This window comes from Trichosurus vulpecula, chromosome 6 (assembly GCF_011100635.1).
Source record: "Trichosurus vulpecula isolate mTriVul1 chromosome 6, mTriVul1.pri, whole genome shotgun sequence".
Lineage (NCBI taxonomy): Eukaryota > Metazoa > Chordata > Mammalia > Diprotodontia > Phalangeridae > Trichosurus > Trichosurus vulpecula.
Window position 1 is genome coordinate 75484119 of NC_050578.1, and position 27045 is coordinate 75511163.

The 27045-nt window shown below is 41.3% G+C and overlaps 1 protein-coding gene across 1 annotated transcript in view; it reads right to left on the bottom strand.

Annotated features, from left to right (window-relative positions):
* Positions 1-27045, bottom strand: part of FRAS1 (Fraser extracellular matrix complex subunit 1) — a 352531-nt gene that overhangs the window by 96789 nt on the left and 228697 nt on the right. The window contains 10 exon segments of the mRNA XM_036764965.1: positions 287-406; positions 1831-2019; positions 2873-3136; positions 4230-4383; positions 8845-9035; positions 14777-14909; positions 15949-16111; positions 18055-18203; positions 23108-23355; positions 24574-24699. Of these exon segments, the coding sequence (XP_036620860.1) occupies positions 287-406; positions 1831-2019; positions 2873-3136; positions 4230-4383; positions 8845-9035; positions 14777-14909; positions 15949-16111; positions 18055-18203; positions 23108-23355; positions 24574-24699 (1737 nt within the window).

Below are 27045 nucleotides of genomic sequence, written 5' to 3' on the forward strand. Positions count from 1 at the left end.
GGTGCTAGACTTAGTGTGGACACTTGTAGCTCAAAACTCCCAAGCATAAGCAATCTACCAGCCTCGGCCTCCCCAGAAGTCCCCAAGGACTACAAGCTGGCCCTACCAAACCTAGCTACAATCTATTCCACTGAAGAGTAGGCATGCGATTCCCTCAGATGAAGAAAAATGATTCAGGTTTCATAGTGTACATTTTCCACTGTAAATTGAGTGCTGCCAAAAGTACCCAACTTAAATAACTTCATTAAACGATCTGTCTTTCAGAAGCCCAATACCTTCTTTTTACCTAGGACGCTGATGGAGAATGACTGGTCAGTCAGCTTGTTGCCATCAGCATCAACCACATCAAATTTAAAAGCAAAACTGCCACCGGATTCTCCTTTCTCATGTTTGTATTCAACCCATCCTGCAAAGATGAAAAGCATTGGAGGATAACGGTTTGCCATCAGTGTTTACCTGATTTACAAAAATCTGACAAGAGAATCATTCCTAACCTTTCCCCTAAACTTTAAGAAGCACCTTAGGCTAAGCATGCCTCACTTCTGAGATGGAAACTTTGGATGGAGAGGAATAAAATTCTCAATTCCTACCAGTTCTTTTCTGTTCTCTCCCAAGTAAAGTCATACTCCTAACAAAGTCAGAAGAAAGGGGCCTGTAGTCAATGTCCCCAGAGGCCAAAGAACCTGAAACTAACCTGTAGGTTTGTTGATGTGTTATCTTCCCCCAACAGAATGGCTCATCCCGAGCAAACTGGGTCTTTCTTTTGATAAAAATGCCTTTTTTAAAACTTTTCAGCCTTATTTTTCCCCCTGTCCCTTAGGACACTTTATAATCCTCTATGGCCAAACTTAGCAATGCCCATGCTTAGGCCTTCCTTGTTTCCATCCTTCTGACCCAGAGCTGGGTCCAATCCAGTTTAACCAGCCCACCCTGTGTGCAGGGGGCTGGTGTATAATCCCATTGTACAGAGAGCCATCCCTGAAGAGACCCTGCCCTGTCTCCTAGGATACAGGGACTTCTACCCTCGGCCTGCCCTCAGCACAAAGCCTTGCCACACTGACCCCACCTTTTCCCTTCAACTCAACTTTTTAAAAAATGCTAGAAAGCACGACTCAGTAACAGGGTAGCATTTAACATTTATACTTTACATTGCATCAGCATTTCCTAACAGAGGGATGAACCAGGTAATTTCCCCTAGGCAACTCTGATTTATGTCCTTCCATTCTGCTTAGTTCATTAACTTGGACTCTTTGGGGAGCAGGAAAGATATAAATTGCCCACCTAAGGAAGACATCATTTTCACCTTAATCTATCCCCTCATCCCACATATCTGTCTGTCTCTCCCTCTCTATATCTGTGATGTCTCGCTCTGTCTCTGTCTTTCTGTGTCTCTCAAACACACACACACACACACACACACACACACACACACACACACACACACACCAACCAACTTTCTAACTTCATTTCCCTCCACAATAAACCAGAATTCTATCAGTGATGTTGCAAAAGCATGAATAAATTCTAGGCAGAAAGAAGACAGTCTTATTTTTAAAGGAAAAGCAAACAACATTAAGGAGAATTCTCCCATTTGAACAAGATTTTCCTTTAACAAGAAGAAGGAAAAAAAACTACAAAAGAAAATGAAGACATAACCCAGCTCAAACACAAAGCAGAAGAGGTGACATCAGGGAAGCCCTGCTCATTACCATGAGTTAGGGAGGATTCCCAGGCTCCTGTAATTGTGAGTGAGATACAAGGGAAGCTAACATTCCTAGGCTGGTGGGCTGAGGAGGGGAGGGAGGGGCGGCTAGAACTGAACTGGCTCACCTTGGCTGATGTCATCTTGAGTGAAACTCTTGACGGGTCCCTTAACTGAGATTTGCTCCAGATTGTCATTCCTTGCCAGCTGCAAGCGCCCTACACTGGGATCTTTCTTCATGACATATGTAACCTTCAGGTCATCCAAAATGGTACCTGCCACTTTTAAGTGTTGATCTGTGATCCGGGCAACAGAACCTGGAGAAGAGAGGAAGATGACCAGGATACTTCCAGTCACTTGAGCTTAGAGCTCATAGATGATTTAGCCAATTTTCTCCATTTTTCAAATGAGGGAACTGACTAGTCCAAGGTCAGAAAACTAGGTTGAGGTCACAGTATGAGCTGGTGATAGAATTGAGACAAGAATCCCAGTGTCCCGGTTGCTAGTCCAGCTGTTTTCACACTACGCTACTCCTCTAGACTAATGGTCCATCATTTCAGTTGCTTGCCACATTAATTCTGGGGACAAGGGAAGACATCATTATTTACAACTTATCAAACCATACACGCCAAGGAAGGTCACTGTTGATCATGAGTGCCTGTGGACTGAAATTTAATTTCTCCAGGCACTAAACAGGTCAATACCTTCCTAATTGGCTAATTATCCCCTAGGAAGATTTTCCTTCCTCTGATAATAATAAAAATGCAGATGATAATAATACCAGCTGACATTTACATGATGCCATCAGCCTTGCAAGTTGCTTAAAATACATTACCTCATTGGAGCTCACAGCAACCTTGTGAGGTGGGAATAAAGATTAATATCCTCATTTTACCGTTGAGGAAGCTGAGAGTCAGAGAAGTTGACTTGTTCTGAGACAGTGTTTGATGAACAGAATTCTCTCATTCAGAAATTAAAATTCACAAATTTTGAACACTTTGTCCTAATATATCCACAAGTCACTAGCATTTACCAGACTGCTGAGAAAGATGTTACATACCTAGGTGAGGAAGACATTGCACACACTCAGGTGAGGAATGGATAACAGAATTAGGTCACCACTACCATGTCTACCTCTTGTAGCTGGTTGGCCCCTCTTCCCCTTGATACCTGCTGACAGCTGCAGGCCTCTGTTCATAGCAAGTTGGGGAGGCTTGCTCTTGGGGAGCTCCATGGAGAGTTCCACTCTCCCAGTCTCAGTGTAGAGGCCATCTGTGAGGGAGAAACGGAACTCATCCACAGCCACACCAGGACCACCAGGGGTATAGACGATCAAGCCATCCAGGATGTCCTGGTAAGTGAAGGAAGACCCCTGGGATAAGATCCGGCCATTCTCCAGGGGCTCTGAGGAAAACTGCCTTCGATGGAGAGAACCTGAAGGAGAAAAAAATTTGAGGCACCAGTAAGAACCAAGTTATCTTTTGGAGAACCTGTGGGTCAATTGTAGTTGAGTGACTTCTAAAAACTCTCAGCAAAAGCACTCAATGACACAAATGAACATTTCTGGGACTATGAGTCAACCTAGTGACAAGGTGGCTTTTTCCATCTTGCCAAGTAATGCTGCTACCCATGTCTTCCCACCATGGCCTCACCACCAGAGCAGAAGATCCATCATCTTGGCTACCCAGGTTAAAATCTTGTGAGAAGATGCCAATGGACATGGCCATCTAGCAGTCCAAGGACCGTGTCCTACCCTATGAGCTTTATTGGTAAATCTTGATTTCTTCTTATGCAAAATGGGGTTGGTACTATTCAATTGTGACCTGAGAAGGTACCTGAAAAGTGCTTTGAGCTCCTTAATAAATCAAGAAAGATATTCAGTTTTATTGTATCAATGATATGGGGTTTTAAAAAATTCTCACTGGCACATATTTTATTTGTATTTTTAAATACATATTTTATTTTCCCCCAGCTACATGTTAGAACAAGTCTTTGAACATGTTTTAAAAACTTTTGAGTTCCAAATGCAATTTTTCCCTCCCTTCCTGAGACGGTGAGCAATGATATAGGTTCTATATGACTGGCATAATTTAACAAGCAATTTACTAAAGTAAGCTATAAAAAATGCCAATTTGGTAGTGCAAGAACCAGCAAAAACGAAAGCAACAATACTGGCCCTATCTGTAAGAGCAAAAGCTTTCTGGTTTTTCTTATCATTTTCCTGCTTTTTGAGATCAATAAATTAAGAGTTTTTTATTAAGCACCTGTGACGGACCAGGCACTATATGAGGCTCTGAGGATTCAAAGCCTCAAATAAGGAAATCCTGCCCCGAAGGAGCTTACATTCTTGGAGCAGGTGAGAATGTAATATATGTACAGATAAGAAAAAAAAACCTATACAGGATGTCCCAAGAATCTCAGGGCAGCTTTAAGCTCTGAGACTCTTGGGATACCTTTAGAACTAACATTAAGGGCGATGAGGAACTTCCATTAAGAAGAAATACACTGAAGGATGTACATATCTTACCATGGTCAGGCTTTTTTGTTAATACAAAAACCAGTTCATTATCTGGAGTATCCAAGTCCTGCAGACTCAGAGATGTATTTCTGATCACCACTCCTGAGCGCTCTTGCACCCTGATGGGCTGGATGGTCATCTTGGGAGACTCATCATTTCTCTTCTAATTAAAGTAGAGAACAACATGCCATACATGCATAAATTCAAAACTAGAGGAAAAAAACACACTGCTCAAAGTATCATGCTAGCCATTCACACCCCTGAAATTTTATTCATACCTAATTACAATGGTCAAACCAGTATAGCTTGAGAGTAGAGCTAACATACACACAAAACATCCCCTTGTTAAAAAAAGAAAAAGTAATGTTGGATAAATAGGATCTGAGGATTTTGAGTTGGAATGAACTTTAGATGGCATTTGGTTCAAAAGCTTAAGTGGGTTGCCGAAAGTCACAAAAGGATTGAGCAGACGGGAGTATTCAAACCCAGATCCTTTGACACCAACCTCTCTCGATTGGATCATACTTAATTTTAATATGCTACCAAAGTTTGTCTTCAGATACCTCCTATAGGAAGTAGATTTTATTTGTACAATTATGTACTAAAATTATTAAATGTTAGCTGTTATGGGTTTGTGTGCTGGAAGAGGTGGAGAAAGGTCTTCAATTCTTTTTTATACTTTTTTGTGTGTGTGCATAGAGAGTATGTCTATGCAAAAAAGCAGAGTGATGTAATTTGGAGAGTTCTGGTTTTAGAGTCAGAGCATCTGGGTTTGAATCCTCTCTACTACTCAACAGATGGCAGGTCAAACAAGAAAATATACCCCTTCCAGTGACACCTTATCTAAAACCATCAGCAAGCATTTTTTTGTAATGGAGCTAAGCTAGAAGCCTTGCCAATAAGACCTGGTGTGAAACAAGAATGCCCACTGTCACCAATATTATTCAATAACGTATTGGAAATCCTAGCAATATAGCAATAAGAGAATAAAAGGAAATTGAAGAAATCAGAATAGGGAATGGGTAATAAAATTATCTTTTTTGCAAATTTGGAAAATCCCAAATACTCAACTAAAAAATTAGTTGAAACAATTCATAATTTTAGCAAAGTAGCAAGATATAAAGCAAATTCACATAAATCATCAGCATTCCTATATATTCAATAATACCTGGACTTGATTTTTTAAAAATATATTCTTTGGGGGGCGGAGCCAGGATGGTGGCTGGAAAGCAGGGACTTGCCTAGGGCTCTCCCCCAGGACCATCCAAACACTGATAAAAAAATGGGTCTGAACAAATTCTAGAAGTGCAGAACACATGAAACAGCAGAGGGAAGCAGGGCTCCAGCCCGGCACAGCCTGGATGGTTGCTGGGTAAGGTCTATCATGCAGGGAGCTGGGAGCGGAGCAGAGCAGAGCCCAGCGTGGGCTGTGCCTGGACCAACCAGACCAGGAGCTGGGCGGAACAGGCCCTAGTGCCCTGAATCAGTGAGCTGTGGCAGTTACCAGACTTCTCAACCTACAAACACCAAAGACAATGGAGAAGATTAGTGGGAAAAGCTGCGGGGGACAGAGAGAAAGGAGTTTGCTGTTCAGCCACCACCCTGGGGGCAGTGGGGGTGGTGCAGCTACAGAACTACAGCTGTAGTTGCTTCCAGCCCCAGGCCCACCTGGTGTGAGGAATTAAGTGGCAGATCAGAGTGGAAGTGCAGAGCCTGCTTAAGATCTGGGTCAGGTCCGGGTTGGTGGTTCTTGGGGGAGGAGGAACGCTGGTGTGGCAGAGCTTGCTTTATAGAAATAGCTCTGAAAACAACAGCACATCCCCTCAAGCTTGGAACAAAGTACTCTCTACTCTACAAACAGTCATACCCTGGTGAAAAACTCAAGGGTCAAGTAGTTGGCTGGAAACATGGCCAGGCAGCATAAAAAAGACTCAGATTCAGACTCAGACTTTGGAATCTTTCTTTGGTGACAAAGAAGACCACAACATACAGCCAGAAGAAGTCAATAAAGTCAAAAGCCTACATCAAAAGCCTCCAAGAAAAAATATGAACTGGTCTCAGGCCATGGAAGAGCTCAAAAAGGATTTGGAAAAGCAAGTTAGAGAAGTAGAGGAAAAATTGGGAAGAGAAATGAGAATGATGCAAGAAAACCATGAAAAACAAGTCAGTGACTTGCTAAGGAGACCCAAAAACATACTGAAGAAAACAACACCTTAAAAAAATAGATTAACTCAAATGGCAAAACAGCTCCAAAAAGCCAATGAGGAGAAGAATGCCTTGAAAGGCAGAATTAGGCAAATGGAAAAGGAGGTCCAAAAGGCCACTGAAGACAATACTACCTTAAAAATTAGATTGGAGCAAGTGGAAGCTAGTGACTTTATGAGAAATCAAGATATTATAAAACAGAACCAAAGAATGAAAAAGTGGAAGACAGTCGAATATCTCATTGGAAAAACCACTGACCTGGACAATAGATCCAGGAGAGATAATTTAAAAATTATTGGACTACCTGAAAGCCATGATAAAAAAAACAGCCTAGATATCATCTTTCAGGAAATTATCAGAGACCTGCCCTGATATTCCAGAGCCAGAGGGTAAAATAGAAATTGAAAGAGTCCACGGATCGCCTCCTCAAAAAGATCCAAAAAAGAAAACTCCTAGGAATATTATCACCAAATTCCAGAGCTCCCAGATCAAGGAGAAAATACTGCAAGCAGCCAGAAAGGAACAATTTGAGTATTGTAGAAACACAATCAGAGTAGCAGTTTCTACATTAAGGGATCAAAGGGCTTGGAATATGACATTCCGGAGGTCAATGGAGTTAGGATTAAAACCAAGAATCACCTACCCAGCAAAACTGAGTATCATGCTCCAAGGCAAAATATGGATTTTCAATAAAACAGAGGACTTCCAAGCTTTCTCAGTGAAAAGACCAGAGCTGAATAGAAAATTTGACTTTCAAACACAAGAATCAAGAGAAGCATGAAAAGGTAAACAAGAAAGAGAAATCATAAGGGACTTATTAAAGTTGAACTGTTTTGTTTACATTCCTACATGGAAAGGTGATATGTATAATTCATGAGACTTCAGTATTAGGGTAGCATGCATATACATATATACATATATATATATACATATATATATATATATATATATATATATATATATATGTACACACACACACATACACACACACACAGAGGGCACAGGGTGAATTGAATATGAAGGGATGATATCTAAAAAAAATCAAATTAAGGGATGACAGAGGCAGAAAGGGAGAGATAGAATGGGTTAAATTATCTCACATAAAAATGGCAAGAAAAAGCAGTTCTGTTGGGAGGGAAGAGGGGGCAGGTGAGGGGGAATGAGTAAATCTTGCTCTCATCGGATTTGACCTGAGGAGGGAATAACATGCACACTCAATTGGGTATCTTACCCCACAGGAAAGAAGGAGGAAGGAGATAAAAAAGGAGCAATGATAGAAGGGAGGGCAGATAGGGGGAGGAGGTAATCAAAAGCAAACACTTTTGAAAAGGGACAGGGTCAAGGGAGAAAATTGGATAAAGGGGGATAGGATAGGAAGGAGCAAAATATAGTTAGTCTTTCACAACATGAGTATTGTGGAAGGATTTTGCATAATGATGCACATGTAGCCTATGTTGAATTGCTTGCCTTCTTAGGGAGGGTTGGTGGGGAGGGAAGAGGGGAGAGAATTTGGAACTCAAAGTTTTAAAAGCAGATGTTCAAAAAAAAGTTTTTGCATGCAACTAGGAAATAAGATATACAGGCAAACATCTATCTTGCCCTACAAGAAAGTTAGGGAAAAGGGGATGGGGGGAGTGGGGTGACAGGAGGGAAGACTGACTGTGGAATAGGACAATCAGAATATATGCCATCTTGGAGGTGGGGGACGGGTAGAAATGGGGAGAAAATTCATAATTCCAACTCTTGTGAAAATCAATGCTGAAAACTAAAAATATTAACCATTAAAAAAATAAAAAAAATATTCATTGAGGCTAGGGAGCTCAGTGGATAGAGCTCTGGGCTTGGAGTCAGAAAGTTCAAATCTGACCTCAGACACTAGCTGTGTGACCTTGACAAGTCACTTAACAGCTATTTGCCCCAGTTTCCTCAATTGTAAAAAGAAGATAATAGTGACTACCTCTCAGGATTGTTGGAAGGATCAAAGGAGGTAATACGTGTAAAGTACTTAGCCCAGGGTTGGCACATAGTAGGCACTCTATACATGCTAGTTATGATGAGGATGGAAGAGGGGGCTTCCTCTTTGACTAAAATAGATTTATAAACCACAAAGAAAAGTGACTACCTTCAAGAATCACAGGAAATATCAGGGGTGAAGGCACAACCTATATTTTTAATGCAAACAGAGGCCAGAGCCTCTTGAACAAACTAAACATAGCAATGTCTGAAAGAAGAAAGAAGACATTTAGATGTCTGAGTCTCACTTTCCCCAACACTGCTGTCCATCTCCCATGGCGCCATTTTAATGCTGACCTTCAGGGCTGAAGGCCAAACCCAATCATCTCTACTGTCGATGTATTTCTACTTGTTACTTTAAGGGCCAGAGCCCTGTAGTCTGGGGCTGACCTCCCAATGTCTTTACCTCAATGGTGACGTTGATGCTGTAAATCTCTGAACGGCCAGATCCATCACTCACATAGAAACTGAAGACATCACTGGTTGGCTCAATGCTCTCATGAACACTCTGAAAGTAGTAAATGTGGTTTTCTAGAATATCCTGAAAAGGGAAGGATGCTTCCAAGTCACTGGTGCCTCCAGGACCAAAACGACTACCTATATTACAGGAGAGAAATGGTAAGTTCTGTTTAGTAATTCCTACTTATTGAACTAAGCTGAAAAGAAAACACGGTGATCAGAAAGGGCTGAATAAGCATTTAAAGAAAGGCAGTATGTCATAGTAGAAAGTACTAAGAACTAGGTAGCTAGGTGACATAGTGGACAGAAGGGAGGGAAAGGGAATAAGCATTTATTAAATGCCTACTGTGTGCTAGGGACTGTAGTAGGGAAGGGATGGGATGGAGGGAAGAAAAAAAGGGGAAAAATTTAGATGATAACTTTATTCTATATTTAAAAAGAATAGCAAGTAATACATAATAGATTTGCAGTTTCATGTGCGATCATCTTTTTTTTTCTATTGTGCTACATTATGGAAATGCTTGTTTCATTCCTAAAGTTAATAAGTAAGTAAATGAATAAATAAATTTTTGAAAAAAAGAAAAAAAATAAACACAGAGGACTCTTATTTTTTCTGCACCTTTCTTTGGTGACTGGATATTATAGGTTTTATATGATAATTATACTCTTGATTATTTATTCTTATATATAATAATTAATATCAATTAATTAATTATTAAATTAATATTTAATATTGAAAAAGAGTATTGCAAATGCTATCTCATAGAATGGTGGATCTGTAGTCAGGAAGACCCGAGTTCAAACCCAGCCTCAGACACTTGCTGTGTGACTCTGAGCAAGACATTTTACCTCCATTTGCCTCAGTTTCCTCCTCTGTAAAATGAGAGTAATGATAACACCCCCTCCTGGGGTTGCTATGAGGATCCAATGAGATAATATTTGGAAAGCACTTTGTAAACCTTTAAGTGTTATCATCATATAGTGCTATCATCAACATCATCATCATTACAAAAACCAGAATTTCTCCTCAGTTCTCCTATTGACTTAACTCATCAAGTGGCCCAGAGAAGGCCCTTCAACCCTCTCTGCCAGTGTCCTTAATTGTAGGATGTGGACCTTGCCGGTACACACATTCACACATACTGTCAAACAGGATAAAATTTACAAAAGCACTCTGAAAACCCATCAAGCCTTACACAGATCAGAGATACCGTTATTAGCATGACTGATGTGCTCTGAGGGGCTCGGCCTGGAGTCAGGAAGACCTGAGAAGGCCTCAGACACTCACTAACACTGAGAAAGTCATTTCATCTCTGCTTGCCTTGGTTTCCACATCTGTCAAATGGGGATGAGAGCAGAACCTACGTCTCAGGGTTGTTGTGAGGACAAAAGATTATTTGTAAAGGATTTTACAAATCTTAAAGCTCGACATAAATGATAGATATATTTTACATAGAATTCTCACTGCCTTGATGATTGGGTTTCTCAGCTACTGTGGATAACAGCGTATCAGAAGATGACAGTCTTCCATGGACCTGGCATGAATAACCACTCATAAGCAAAGGCTTTAAGGGATGACAGAGGCAGAAAGGGAGAGATAGAATGGGTTAAATTATCTCACATAAAAATGGCAAGAAAAAGTAGTTCTGTTGGGAGGGAAGAGGGGGCAGGTGAGGGGGAATGGGTAAATCTTGCTCTCATCGGATTTGGCCTGAGGAGGGAATAACATGCACACTCACTTGGGTATCTTACCCCACAGGAAAGAAGGAGGAAGGAGATAAATGCTTTAAAAAGCATTAAATGCTTACTATCTGCTAACTGCTGGTGACACAAATGGAAAAACAAGGCATTCCTTGTTCTCCAGGAGTTCACATTCTAATGGATGAAGGGATTATACTAGCTTGGTACAGAGGCAGCTAAGTGGCTCAGTGGTTAGAGCTCTGTGCCTGGAATCAGGAACACCTGAGTTCAGATTTGGCCTTGGATACTTACCAGCTGTGTAACCTTAGGCAGATCACTTAACCCTGTTTGCCTTAATCCATTGGAGAATGTAATGGAAAACCACTCCAGTGCCTTTGCCAAGAAAAACATGGTCCACAGGATCACAAATTGTCAGACACAACTGAACACTGACAAAGTTTGGTACAATCCCCTCTAACTGGCATATTCACCAAGAAGAACCCTATCCCTCCCTCTTCTTTAGATGTAGTCCAGTGCACAGTTCACGGTCATCCATAAGAAGCAAGGAGACATTTTCTCAAGCCCTGAAACCCTTGCTCCCTCTTCCACCTCCCACCATACATCTCTGGAGCAAGGCTGGCCATTGTCCTCAGAGGCACCGCAGGGGCAGGCACCAGTGAGGTTCTGGGAGGCCTAGTTTCTACAACTAGCCTGAGAGTGCATAGCTCAGCTCCTGTTTTCTTCTGATGCAAGACTCAGCACCCTCTGAGCTACGGGGAGAAACAGAGGAGGCAGAGAAAAGAGGCTCATTCTGTTTTACTTGTGGTCTTGTACTCAGTTCAATTTCAAATTCCCCCAGTTGACTGATTCGAAACCGTCATTCACAATTTTAGCCACTAGGGATGGGAGGTGAACAAAAGCCTCCTGACTTAACTGCCTGCCGGCTGCAAAGCCCAGGAAGGCTGAAAGGAACTAGCTACAAACTCCATGGACTACTAATCATGGAAATCTTTGCTGGAAGCCAGATGCAAAGACTAGGAGATGAAAAATCTTTTAGATCACACTCGTGTGGAATAAACACTTTTCCTTTCATTGATATATGGCTGTCTTGAAATTGTGTGCCATTCCCCGCCCCCACTCCTCTTCTTAGGAGACTGAGCAGAAGTTGGCTGCTGGGAACTCCATCTCCCTTTAGATTATGGATCCAAAGCCAGAGGAGGATTGTCAGAATAGCCACTCAAGCCCTTATTTTGTCTCTTCCACCAATCCTATAAAAAGGGGGAAATGTGCCTTCTTTGTAACAGCTTGACTACATTAAGTGAATGCATCAGAGATTTGGGGGACCGGATGTACAAGAAAATGAAACATTCTCTGCTTAGCACGGCGATTCAAAAATCAATCAACATTTACTAACTGGGCCATATCCAGTTATTCTGACTCATGTCTTGCCACTGGACTCCCAATGACTCTGGAGGAGAGAGTGAGGCTGGTGACTTCCTAACCAGGCATAGACATTACTATGTATCAGGTACTATACCTACTAGAGATGCAAAGACAAGAAAGAAGTAGGCCCTTCCCTCAAGGAGCTTATATTCTATTGGAAGAGGCAGCATGAACATAAATAATGTGAGAATAAATACAAGATATATATATATATATACACACACACACACACATATATACACACACATATATACATATACATATATATATATATATAGTGAGGGCACTTCTAGAGGGACAGGAAAGAAGGTGTTCCTTCAGTAGTGTTTTAGAAGCAATAAGAGATTCTAAGAGAAGGAAATGAGATTTCCCTGGGACAGCAAATTACAAGATGAAAACTATTGATAGCAAAAAGAAAAAAGCTTATAAATTGTTAGCAAGGGAGGAGATAGAAAAGCCATGAAAGCAGATACAAAAAGCAAAAGCAAAACATTCTGGAGACATTTAGCATAAGGACAAGGAAGAATATAATTTTACTTTAAGAAGATTTTCACCAAATTAAAAGGTAAAATTCTGACATTTAAAAAGTCTTAGTATTTGAAGATATAAACCAATTATGTGAAAATTTCATGTCTGTGGATCGATGACAATAAATGAGACATTATGTCCCCAGTATCTAGCAGAGCCTGGCTCAAAGTAAGCACTTAATAAATATTTGTGTTTGTTTGCTAGCTTGATTCTATTTCCAGGTCCAGTCTGTCTCCTGAGCTCCGAGCACACATCTCCAACTCTCTATTGGATGCCATATGACCTGTGAAACCTGGACAGTATACCAGTGCCATGCCAAGAAACTGAATTGCTTCCATTTGAACTGTCTTAGGAAGATTCTGAAGATCACCTGGCAGGATAAGGTACCAGACACTGAGGTCCTTACTCAAACTAAACTACCAAGCATTCAAACTCTGCTTCAGACAGCGAAACTCCGATGGGCTGGCCACATTGTTCGATTGCAAAATGTATGCTTGCCAAAAGGACTGTCTTATGGAGAACTCACACAGGGCAAGTGCTCACACGGTGGTCAGAAGAAGCGATACAAGGACACTCTCAAGGTCTCTCTTAAGAACTTTGAAATTGATTGTGTGACATGGGAGACATTGGCAGAGGATCACCCAGTATGGCATGCCCATATCAGAGAAGGTGCTGTGCTCTATGAGCAAAGCAGAATTGAGACAGCGCAAAAGAAATTTAGAGAATGCATAAATTTAGAGAATCCACTCCAAATGTTCACACGGACCATTTATGCCTGACCCATGGTAGAACATTCCAAGCTCATATTAGTCTGATCAGCCACAGTCAGACACACTGAAACTTGGCTCTAGCATAGCGATGTCATTTTGGTCTTCTTCCAGAACTAAGGACAACAACCAACCTATTGGATATTTCAAACCTGGATTTCCCATACTCATCTCAAACTCAACGTATACAAAACAGAATTCATTCTCTTTCCTCATGCAAACAGCCCCTTCCCCTGTCACCAAAAACTAAAATTAAAACTATCCCTATTAATAGTGTCTAGCATTACAGAGCACTTTAAGGTTTGCAAAGGGCTGTACACACATATTACCTCATTTGAGTCTCACAACCCTATAAGGTAGGTGCTATTACTATCTCCATTTTACAGATAAGGAAACTGAGGCTGAAGGAAGGTAAGTGACTTGCCCAGGGTCAAACAGCTAGTAAATATCTGAGGTAAGATTTGACTTAAGGTTTTCCTGAGTCCTGGTCTGTCACTCTTACCCACTAGCTGCCTATTCCTGTAGGAGTCATCCCACCATGTTCTTTTTTTTCTCCTCCCTCTCCCTTATCCCACACATCTAATTAGTTGCCACATCTTGTCCTTTCCTCCTCTACAATCTCTTGCGTCCATCCCCTTCTTTTTATGCACTTGGCCATCACTCTAGCTCTGGCCCTCACCATCTCTTGCCTAGACTACTAAGATAGCTCCTAATTTGTTTCTTTGCCTCAGGTCTCTCCCCTCTGCAATTCATTGTCCACACTGCTAAAGTGAACACATAAGGGAAAGACACAGAACCTTCTTCTGTGAAAACAGTGACCACTTCCAGGTGAGCTGGAGGTGGTCAGACTTCCATCCCAGAGATCATACCACCCACAGATCATTCAGGTGACTGCCTCTTTGTGGGAGGTGCTAGCGAACACTCCAATTGGCACCAAGTTCTTGAGATTGCCAAGCAATCTTGCTTCCTAGCAAGCATTCCAGTTATCACCATGTTGAGATACAATGGTTAGGCGCACTCATCTCTGCCCATCATTGTACATCATAAAGCTACTATCAGAAAGGAAAAAGCCTACAGCCAACAAATACTTTCCTGCCTTTCAATTCTTCTAACTAGTGCCTTCTTATCAATGACAGCTACCTGGGACAGTAGCACCAGAGGAGACCAGGAATGGGAGAAGCAGGGAGGGGGCCAAAGGGATATTCCCAACAGATCATTACATCTTTCTATTCAGATTATGCTCTCAGGATGACCTGGGAGATGCTTGAGCAGTGGCTTTGAATAATTAGAAGAATTTCTTAGTAACAGAAGAGAAGCTCTGATTTCACTGACACAGCCAGTTCAGAGATTCACCAAGACAGCTAATCTCAGGCTCCAATTAGGTGAACACAATATTTTCTCCCTTCTCACTATTGAAAAATGAACCAATAAAGATCCATGAGTCAAAGGGCTCTCAGGTACCTGTCCTGGTGTTCTCAATGAAGCCATATGTAGGCAAAGTGCTTATTTTGACTTCTGTGTCTCTCTGGAGGTTCCCAGGATCCACAGCCAGGAAATGGTGAAATGTGAGTGGTGCTCTCCCACCTTCATCAACCTAAGTAAGACAAAAAGGAAAAAGAACATCTTGGATATCTTGTGTACTGGAGGAAAAAAAGAAGAAGACATTGTATTGGAAAGTAACCTTGCAGCAAAAACTGAATTAGACCTACTGTGGGCTAGAGGAGGCACCTGCAAAATGGTATGCAGCAGAGTTTTTTTCAAGCCACCACTAAACAGATGACATGGGATGCAGTTAATGCCTCTCTTCAAATGCAAGCCATATGACAAAAGGAAGCTAATTCTAAAGCCATCAGGGTTCCCAGTCCTTCCATCCATTTTTCTGCAATTGTCCTATTAAAAAAACTGCATCCCATCCAAAAAGTGACTGGCCTTGCTTCTTGGGGACTGAGAGAGAACAGCTTGGGGCTATATAAATGCTTATTCTCTTCCTTCTTCCATAGCCCAAGGCAGTGTGTTTTTTCTCTAACCAGCAGGATTCTGGGATAAGCTATTACTGTGTGATCAATCAATTTATTAAGCACCTACTATGTGCCAGGCACTGTGCTAGGTACTGGGGATACAAAAAGAGGCAAGAGACAGTTCTTGCCCTCAAGGAGCTAACAAGTGATGGTTTCTTGGTCTCCCTGCAGAATGGCCTGAAGCCTTAGGTCAGAGGTTCACACTGTGGTGTCATGAGGACTGCCAGGGAAGCAAGGAGGGCCAGGAGGTTCAGGAGAAAACTAGAAAGGAGACTGGGAGCTTGTAGGACATATCTGGATATGCCTTCTGAGTTTTCATTTGATGGATAAGATCTATCAGTCTTTCCAAGTTCCTCCACCATAGCACTTGAAGAAAGAAGAGTCAGTCTTGTCTCAATAGAGAGTAATAGAGTGATTGCCCTTTCCTGATATAGATGTCTTATAGCAAACAGTCATTCCCAGCACTAATTCAGTGTCACAAAACAGCTGTCATCCTGCAACTGCTCAGGGAAGGAGAGGGAACGGAGGCTTATTCAGCCAGAAAATGATTCATTCGTACATTGTCTATTCTGAGGACTACTGATAGCACTGTCCATTGTTCTGAAAATTACTTACGGTGATAAGGTCAGCAAAAGTGAAAACAGGAGGCAAATTCTGGACAGGTGTGATAATGACAGTGAATTTTTGATTTTTCAGTTGGTTTTTGTCAGCATCAGAGACAGAGAATTGGAAAATATCAGTAATTGGTTGACTGTCTGTCTCAAATGAAGTTGAGTACCTATGTAGATCAAAATAAGAACAAAATTAGTAAGTCACATGAAAAGACAGGCTAAAAATTACACTGAAAAATGTCCCCAGTCACAGAGGAAACTGAAGGAATAAGCAACTTGTTATTTAATTATCTGTACAGAACAGCCAAGCCGGCTCAGCTGAAGGAACTGAGCACCTTGACGGACAGACAGGAGATAGCACATGCCGGACAAATTAGACCACTGCCACCTTGGTTTCTTCTAAGTCTGTGACAGGTTCTGTTCAGGACCCCATAACCAAGAGTCTTGGGAGTACCAATGCTTCCAGCCCAAAGCCTTTGACACCGCCCCAGGAAGCAATTTCTATGGAGATGGATCCCAGTACCTGCTCCAGTACATGCTACAATCATAGCTACTGAACACCTAGAAAAGAACATTCTTGCCACCAAAGTCCTGGGCACCATCAAAATACTTCAACATCAGAAACTGATTTCATTTTATCAGTGGAAAAGACACTAAAGAACAAGCATTAACATCTGCTTTGCTGATGCACCCTGAGGACCACATTGTTGTTCAGTCATGTCTGACTCTCTGTGACCCCATTTGGGGTTTTCTTGGCAAAGATACTGGAATGGTTTGCCATTTCCTTCTCCAGCTCACTTGACAGATGAGGGAACTGAGGCAAACAGGGTTAAGTGACTTGCCCAGGGTCACACAGCTAGGAAGTGTCTGGGGCTAAATTTGAACTCATATCTTCCTGAGTCCTGACCTAACACTCTATCCACTGGGCAACCTAGCAGTCACAGGACCTTTCCATATGACCTGCAGCTGAAACCTTCCATGTGTGTTTTCTCCCTCATTAGAGTATAACCTGTATGAGAGCAGGGACAGTCTTGCTCTTCTATTTATATCCCCACTGCTTTGTACATAGCAAGTCCTTAATAAATGCTTGAGATAATCAGTCATTTGATGTTCCACATTTTGAATTTGTGGTCTGTTTATGCTATTTGGTTTTTCAGGTTGCTTTTTTGTTGTTGTTTTTGCAAGGCAATCAAGGTTAAGTGACTTGTCCAGGGTCACACAGTTAGTAAGTGTCAAGTGTCTGAGACCGAATTTGAACTCAGGTCCTCCTGACTCCAGGGTCACTGCTCTATCCACTGTGCCACCTAGCTGCCCTTGTTTATGCTATTTTTTAAGGGACTGAACCTATGATTTCACTGGTAGAGGGAAATCTCAAAACAGAAAACTCCCTCCACCAACGCAGACTGACACATTCTCTGCAACTTAAAGTCTTAGAAAGTTGCCAGGGGCACTGAGAAATTAAGTGATGTGTCCAGAGTCACATGGATAGTATGTATCAGTCAGGTCTTGAACCCAGAACTTCCTGACTCTATGGCAAATTTGTTAGCCACTACACATCCTGCCTGTTCTTCATTTTAGACAGCACATTCCCTAGGAATACTATTTCCTTGGTATCATGTATACCCTAGTAGGATGGAAATTAATTGACCAATGAATTCCTCTCTGAATTCAACAATGAATGAATGTGTAAGTAAATGAATTAATGACAAATTAGTTTTCTAGAAGAAGGAAGACAGGCTGTGGAGTTAAGGAAACTGAATTCAAACTCTGATGTTAGTACTTCATACTTGTATGATCTGGCACCCTTACCTTCCCTCTTTGGACTTCAGTTTCTTCCATAAAATGAAAGAGTTAAACCAAATGACCTAAGTCAGATTTCTCCTTCCACTTCACTGAAACTAACATTACTACTCCCAAAAGGGTAATTATGACCAACAACACTCAAACTTGACGTGGAAATAACTGTGTGAATTCTCACTCCCAGGGCACCCTCGACTTCTGAATCTTTGTTACAGAACATAGATGGAGGAAGAAAATGGAATCTTTAGCAATCTTACTAGTGAGGAAAAATTATCATTAGTGGCAAAATTGGTCAAGTAAAAACGGTTACCTGATTTTCTGACTGTTGATGTCTTCCATTGTGAAGTTGGAAATCTCTGAGAGCTCTTCTACCACTAGGCCTGATGTTCTTGTGAGAGTCCCATGCATTGGTAAAGAAAGCAAATGAATCCATATCTTTGAGTCAGGGGAGGAATTATCCTGATAGAGTTTAAAAAAAAGATAATACATGAATCCATAATTCTTTTGCCAAACCTAAAAGGTTTGACAATTTAATCTTATATACACATATATGTGTATATATATAATTATATATTATTACAACTTAATTATATCTGTGTATATATATATATAGTGTTTACATATGTATATATATCATATATATATATATATGTACATGTGTGTATTTTTTTCTCCTTTCACTCACTGAAAGGTTTTTGTTTGTTTTGGTAATAAACTGAAATCTTTGTCAGCTGTGATATGTCCCAAATTGGTCCTTCCTAGAACGGCTCACTGAAAAAGCCCTTAGGACCTCCATGCCCACTTATTCAAAGTAACCGAAGTGAGGTGGGATTTGGAGAAGGGATGTAAAACAGAAGGCTGCAGCATGCCCTGACATTACCCACAGAAGGCCCTACCTACTACTCAAGCTTCTTGCCCAACAGAAGGCAGAAGATTGGAGTCATCCATCTCTAGAAACAAATGTCAGCTCTTTGCAGGATGCCAAAGGGGATCTCCCTGTCTGGCTGCCATTCAAATCCTATTATGGCGAATGCCACATAACAAAAACAAGTGTAAAACAAAGATTGCCAATAATGACTAAATAAGGAATGACAAACTCACTTAATCAATTTAATAATCCATGTGACAAAATTTCAGTAGAATGAAGAATTTACTTCCAATTCCAAAATTTGCTTTCCCAAATGCATTGTTCTGATCATGTTACTCCTCTTAAAAACTTTCAGCAATTCTCCAGCATCTAACAAATAAACTCACAATCCCGGCATTCAAGGCCTCTCTACAATCTGGTACCACACTCCATTTCCAGGCTTATCTTATATTGTTTCTTTTCATCAGCAATGCCTTCCGTTAATAAATGTCTCTTGAATTTGATTGGTTCATGTTCCAGTCAAACTAAACTCCTCACCATATCCAATTTGCATCCTTCTCTCTCCAGACTGACCATTTGCTTGTATTACCTCTTCCTTCATTCTTGGATTGGAGCTCCCTTTCTCCTACCCCCTCTTCCTCCATCTGATAAGAATCCAGTGAGATAAGAAAGTGATCTGCAAATCCTATCTGCTACATCAATGTTAGCAATTATCACTGTTACCGTTATTCTTTTAAGGCTCAACTCAAGGGACAATCCTTGTCTCGTGAAGACCTTCCCTGACCCCTCTTTCCTTCCCTAGCTCATCTCCCTCTTGGATATTTTTAAAATTATACTTTGCCTGGACCTCTCCTCTGCCCTTAATCACATTTTCCCTGATTTCATGGTCCTTTGTGTCCACATCTTTTCTCTCTTATTAGATTTTAAGCTCTCTGAGAACAAAGTCTGCATCTGATCTATTTCTGTATTCTAAGCATTTAACTCAAAGTTTGATGGTGGTTATTAGACAGCCATTTGTTGAACTGAACTGAAGCAATGCCTAGAACAGTTACCATCACTATTCTTCACAAGGCCCAGGTTTTGACCAAACTATACCCCTACCCACTCCATAAGCCCAATGGGCACTTTTCCATCCCCATATGTTTGTTCATGCTCCCTGTGCCTACCATGCCCTACCAAATGAATCCGATCCTTCAAGATCCAGCTCAAATGTTACCTTCTCTTGGGAATCCTTTCCTGATTTCCAGAGAGGTGTTCCTCCCCTGAACCACGACGAGTATTTTGTTTCTATCTCTATCACGTATATACTTCACTTGGTTCGTATGTATTTACGCACTTGCCTTATGAACTGGTAGGGCCTTTAACTATCTCAGCCACCCTATGTTATCAATGGAGAAATTCAGGCCCAGAGAGGGAAGTTACACGTCCTAAGTCATGTTGCCTGCTAACAGCAAAGCCAAAGAGAAGACTCAATGAGCTGGAAGGTCTCAGAGGCCACCTAGCCCAACCCTTTTATTTTGCAGATGAAGAAACTGAGGCTCAGAGAACTTCTGTATTGCTCAAGCAACAATTGGGCAAGGTGGCTTGATTCAAAATTCAATAGGAAGTTTAATAATTCTTTCCACTGTATTCTGCTATCTCCAAGACTCTTGATTTCTGGGGCCCTTTTCCAACACAACTCAGCTCCCACATGTTTCCCATCTAGAGAGTAAACTCATTGAAGACAGGGGCTATGTCTTATTCATCTCAACATCCTCTTCAGGATACCCTCTGTGTCTCTTAAGTACCTCCTATGTACTTAATATGTGCTTATGCTGAATTGAATTGAATCCCACCACTGCCTTCTGCCTCCCTCCTTGCATGCTTGTATCTCTCCATGTTCCTGATACCATACTGACATATCATGAGTTGTTCCCATTCCAATCATTCTCTGCTTCACTTAAGGCCTATTCTGTTTATAGAATGGCTTCCCCCACCTTGCTGCACACACTCTTCAGGCCCACCATGGAGCAGCTCTGGAAAGGCTTTGCCATGAAACAAGACTCTTCGGCAGCTGTCAAGCAAAGTCATTATATGACTGAGTAAGTCTTTAGCATGTATGCTAAGCCTCCACCAGACTGAAATACTTCTTATGAATTTTCTCTGCTCTGTTGGGCAAATTCACATTCAATCAATTTCTTAAAACCAGTATTAAGTGCCCAATAGGGCTGCATTTGGATCTGCCGGGTAGAAAGTGCGGTTAATGGGCAGGAACTGCTCCGGGGAGATGCTTTGGGCTGTCAGACAACGACTTTGTAAGCCTTGGCGGTCTATTGATTCAATTTGTATTCAGATGTCATGATGGATTCATGAGTTTCATAAGAGTCAATAGGCCAGGATTTATGGCCAAAATCACCTGCCAATTAGAGAAACAGACAATGGAAGCTACTTTTGAGTTGAAAGAGGGCCACCAATAGCATCATGGGGGAGCAATTTCCCGAAACATAAAAAGACAATTGGGGGATAAAATCTGCACAAAAGAAATTGCTCCCAGACCAACACTTTACTTCCCTTCTTTCTGTTCAGAACTAGATATTATGGTTAAGCTATAAATGTTATTTAAAACATATGGATGATTTTTAAAAGTGTCAGGCCATTACTGACTGTGGTTTCAAATTTGGGAAGAAAAATCTCAGTACTCAAAGAACTAACATTCAGGCAATCTTGCATCATCTTTTCCTTTAACTAAAATCACCTATGATTATACAGAAAAATGTGTGTGTGTACATACACACACACATATATGTATACATATATATACATATACACACATACACATATATACACATATATATATAAATTAACACATTTTATTCACACGCATGTATTTAATTAACATGTGTGTATATATTTGGAAAAGCTACAGAATTAAAGAAATGGATCTCCTTTCTTCCCTCAGCAGCATTAATCAAGTCAGTCACAGAGGGAAAAATCAAATGTAGGTGTCTTGACCCAGGCTCAGTTTTCTGATCCATATTACATCCCTCGACAGAAAAAAAAAATCAGCCCTCTAGCCTTGGAAACCCTAAGAACACCACAGCAAAAGTGTCTGCATGTATCTGTGTGTATATGGGCATGTAAAATATACCCTGAAAGAATTTAATAATGTCATTACATATAAATAATTTTGTTTCTGGGTTCCATGTGTACAAAGAAAGTGGAAATCAAACAACAAAAAGTTTTAAAATTCCTTTTTTGTTTCTGATGGATGATGATTTGAGCAAGGTCTATACCCCAGACATGGCCTTGACGTTTCCTATTTTAAAAAAAGGTAAGAAAGAAAAAAAAAGGTAACTAGGCCAAGAGAAAAACCATTCTTTCTGAACATGCTGAGTTGGTTTCAAATGTGCTGTGTCTCTTAATCAAGGGACTGGGTAGCCCACAACCTTGGATAGCTCTGCCTCTGGAAGTGATAGGGGCTATAATGCCTCGTTGCTATTTCTATTGTTCCTATTCCTGCTTTTGCCACCTCCTACCCCACCTCCTCAAATCCCAGTGTCTTTGGCTAGAATATTAACTAAAGTGACCACTCAGTGAAGGAGAAGCCCCAGCCCCGAAAGCCACTGCCAGAATAAAATGGTGGATAGCTTGTGGGTATGGAGCACTTTGTGGCTTGGCTCGCCAGAAAGTAGCAAGGTAAATTACTACGTGACCCCCTTCTGCTCCTCAGAAGACTGCAATGTGTATGGCTTTACAGATAGAAACAAGGCCAGTGTCAAGTTTTTGACCATAGCATGGTATTTGTGGAGCACTTCAATGTCCCACTGAAGGCACAAAAGTTCCTGCTCTTTGAAAAACAGGCAGTCTTCTGAGGCTTAAGCATTTTTTGACAGAGGGGAACCTTGGAAAGGCTAGAGAAGGACTCACATATGAGAAGGTCTTCACAATCTGGCCCTTTACGGTCTTCTTACACCTGACTCCTTTCCACACACTCTAAAATCCAGTGACACTGGATTCCTTGACCCTTCCGTCCTTCCTGACTTCATGATGAGTCTCTGGCTGCCCCCACACCTGGTGTGCTCCCATCCTCATTCCCACCTTCTGGCTTCCTTCATCCCAGCTCAAATCTCACTTCTTACAAGGAGACTTTCCCAGGCCCTCTTAACATTAGTGCTACCTATCATGTTAGACTACCTTCCAAATATTCTGTATAAATCTTGTATGTAAATACTTGTTTGCATCTTGTCTCCCCCACAAGGATGTGAGTTCCTTGAAAGCAGGGGCTATTTTTACCTTTTTATTGCATCTCTAGTGCTTGGCATATAATAGGTACTTAATAAATTCTTGTTGACTGACTGAGGTCCAGAAAGCAAAGGGCCTACCAAAGGGGGAATGGCTGAGTAGGATCTGAGTGGTTGAAGGTCAGCAATTCTCAGTCCTGGCTATTACTGTAGATTCTGCTGGTTAAAGTCAGTCATACATGTCACTGAAGAACAGAGCGATTATAAGAACTTACCACATAAGCAAGGTGTGATCTAGTAAGGGTGACAGAACTTTTGCTGGGGACAGTAGCCGTCAGCGAGGAGCCTGCGGCCAGCCAGGGACCACTGCGGTCGGCCCATGACACCTCCACGTTCACCAACGTAGTTGCTGTGGCAATGCCATCAGTGACAGAGATCTCCATGCTATCTTCTGTGGCCGATGAGCCATCGTGAACATACTGTAGTGCATTCTGGGTGATGTCGTCATAGGTAAAGGGGTCACCTTCCGAAAACAAGATAAATGACAATGGTCCACAATGCTTTTCTCTTATTTGACACATACCTTTAGACCCAAGATTCCAAAGCATGTGACAAGCTTCTTTTTTAAAAGAAAATTTGACACCTGGAAATATCCATTTTAAGCAAATAAGCAATAAACTTAGGCAAATACAAAAAAAATCGCCAAAAAATAAGCAAAGAAGTCAAATTATTTTTGGTCTAGATGTTTAAAAATAAAAGATCTAAAACTTGGGAAAACTGACAGGGCACCATTAAAGTTGTTGCAAGGGGCCTGAACCTCTTTCTGGGCAACCAGATTCACGTAAGGACTTTGGTTTGTCTACTATGCTAGTTGGTCAAAGGCCATTAAGGTCTCTCAGAGAACCTGGATATAGCACAATACATCCCTCCCTGGGTTCATGAGTTTGAGTACTGATTTTCTGTGTGGTAGGCTGGAGAAAGCTACATGGAGGTAGAGAATCTGGGTTCAGATTCTGCCTCTGAAGCTAACTAGCTGTGTGACCTTGGGCACATGACTTAAGTTCCATGGTCTTCAATTTCCTCACTGATAAAAGAAAGGGTTTGGATCAGATGGCCTCTGAGGTCCTCCCAACTCTGGACATTCCATAATGGTGCCAGTTGGGTAAAGACTACAAGGAACTCATTCAGTTTTTTCTTTGAGGATAGTTGTGGAGAGCAAGGTCAGAGGTCAAGTCATCCCTTGAATTCTGTTACCACAGCCCAAGTTCTAAGCATTGTCTAAGAGGACTGAAGTCCTCCCAGGTTCTCAAAAGGCTGCTGGGATCCCAGGAGACTCTCCACCTATGTTCTCTGCAATGGTCTAGGGACAGTCATAAGATGCTAGATGATACCTCATACTAGGTAATTCTAAAAGTGTGTGTGTGTGTGTGTGTGTGTGTGTGTGTGTGTACCCAGCCTGGACTATATGTGTATATATTCAAATAAGCTAGTTTCGCCTGAATTAGGAAAATGTCTTAATACAATTTTTGTGGATAGAGAGGGAAGCAACACAAATCCAAGCCAAATAACCATGGCAAGATTAGTCTTCAAATAGCCCATTTTCCAAGTACCTCCAAACAGCTATCCTGAAGGATCTCATTAATTATGGCTCCAAGCCTTGGAAGCATACAAGACTGGATTTATGACTATCTGGTCAGAGTACCAACCCAGCAGGCCAGGGGAGAAGAGACCTCTCTCCTACCTGTGTTCATGCGCCCTTGGAACTTGGCTGTGTTCTTGAAGAGTGTGCCATGCAGGGGTGGCTTCACTAGCTCAAAGGAAAGGTCTTCAGGAGTCATGTTGGTATCACTCATTGCCAGCTGAATCCCTGTAAAAGGTGGGATGATGATGACATGACATTTCTAAAGAGTCTTAACATGTAAAGTGCCTTCTGTAAATAACCCACCAAGAACCAAAACCCCCCACATTGGGCAGGAGAGGGATTGTGAGCTATCCAAGCTGTGTCAAATTAAATTCCTATCCACAAAAAAAATGGCATCACGGATAGAATGTTGTACTTGTGTGATGATAATTTTAATAGCCCTACCCTACCCAATTTAGTCAACATTTATTCAGTTCATTCTGATTTGATGGGTATTGATGATTGTCTTAGTGAATTAAAACGGAATAGAATCAAAAGTAAGGTAATTATGTTAGTTAATGCTGTTAGGATAAGAGTTATGATTGATTGTATTGATGTATTGATGGTTATATTAATTGTATTTGATTTATCAGATAGATTCATACTGTTAGTTGGGTCTGTCATAAGAATGTAATAAGAATATGATTGCTACACTATCCCCCTCCCCCAAGCACATAGTGCTTATAATAAGGATCATTTGCCTCTCCATCCTTAGGAATCATTTCTACCCACTTCCTAGTGACCTTTGCTTCAAATCCACAACTTCCTCAGCCCCTAATATACCAGTGGTCAAACATTATTGTTTGATAGCTTTAAAAGGCCCAAGACCTTGACAAGAGGGTCATACAATCTGTGGAAGACCCTGAGATGTTGCTGACAGGATCTTATGACCTTTGGAAAGCTGAGGTGGCCTGCAGTTGACAGCTTTTAGTTGATGACCTGTAGCTAATGACATGTGAAAGGCCTGTTGACAAAGTGGTTATGATTGATGGATGCTGCCCTTGGCCAACCGTAAGATTTCCCCAATTTCAGAATTGGCCAATCAAGGAAATATACCACCTCATTCTATATTTGGTACTCCCTCAATGGCTATGAAAGCAATTTTTCCTCAAGCAGAGGGGTCCCTGACTATGAGGAAGATCTTAGATCCAATTAATTAGGGACACTGGCATCTCTAATAAATTAAATATGCTCAGGGTTCTGTCTCAATGACTTTAGTTGCAGACTGGAATTTTGTGGTCCACACTTGGAGTCAGGAAGACCTGGACTCAAACACTACCCCAAATATTTTAGCCCTGTGTGACCCTACTTGACCATTTAACCTCTTTTGGCCTCAGTTCCTCACCTGAAAAAAAGAGGGGCAGATTCACTCAATGACCTTTAAGGTCCCCTCCATTTCTAAAGTTAAAATCTTAGGATCATCGGCAGCCTTCAACCTAGCCAACAAGCTAAATTCCAAAACTTCAAATTGCAAGCCAGCTATCTGGAATTCAGAACACATTTTCCTACAAAAGTAACGTGTGTGAGTTAAGTTCCCAGGTTTGTTTCGAAGCCCAGTGAGCCCACAATGTATCTGCACTATGACAGTAGCAACAACACTTTGAGTGCGGGGTCCTGTAAGCAGGAGGTCACAAGATGTAGAAAGGGAGAAAGAAGGAATAGACACATAGGAGGAGAGAAAAGAAGAAAGGGAAAGGCAGGAAGGGACAGGAAAAGACAGAGCAGGAAGGAAGGGCTGGAAGGAAGGTGGGGAACTCCTACAGGGAGAAGAAGAATTTTCATCCAATTTCCTGAGTCCTTGGGCCTGCTACTCTTTTAGGCCCAAACTATGAAAATCATAGCTAGCATTTAGGTAGCACCTAAAGCTTTGCCAAGCACCTCACAAATATTATCTCATTTTATCCTTACAACACCCTTGGATGTTATTATTAACTCCATTTTACAGATGAGGAACCAACGACAGACAAAGATAAAGGGACCGGCCCAAGGTCACACAGTTAGTGAGTGACAAAGGCCAAATCTGAACTCAGGTCTTCCTGACTGCAAGTGTATCCTGCTCTCTCCACTGCTCCACCTAGCTGCCTAAGCTTAGCTTAGACTTAACTTATACCAACCAAGCATCCCATGCTTCAAAATTACACCTCCACCTCAGAGGGCAATTAATTAATTTACATTAATTAGGAAGGAAAAAAAATCTTACTGCATTAATTCACTAATTAGTTCTTTAATTGCTATAATTTAATCCCTTATCTTTCAAGAGGTGACTACATTTTTCAAAAGAGGTACATCTTAATCCAAATAAATCTCTAACTGGTGGAAATTCATAGACTGTTCAAGTAAAATGAAAGAATTCTGAATTCTTGGCAATATAGATGAAGGTATTTTGAGGTAGGAAGCCACCATGCAAGGGGCCAGCCTTGATTCCTTCATAATCAGCTCCCCTTTGCATTTTCCTTCGTTCCTTTTTTTTCCTTCTTTCTCTCTTGAGTCCACAGGTTACCTACTAGTTTCACATTTTTTTCTTCATCTTAA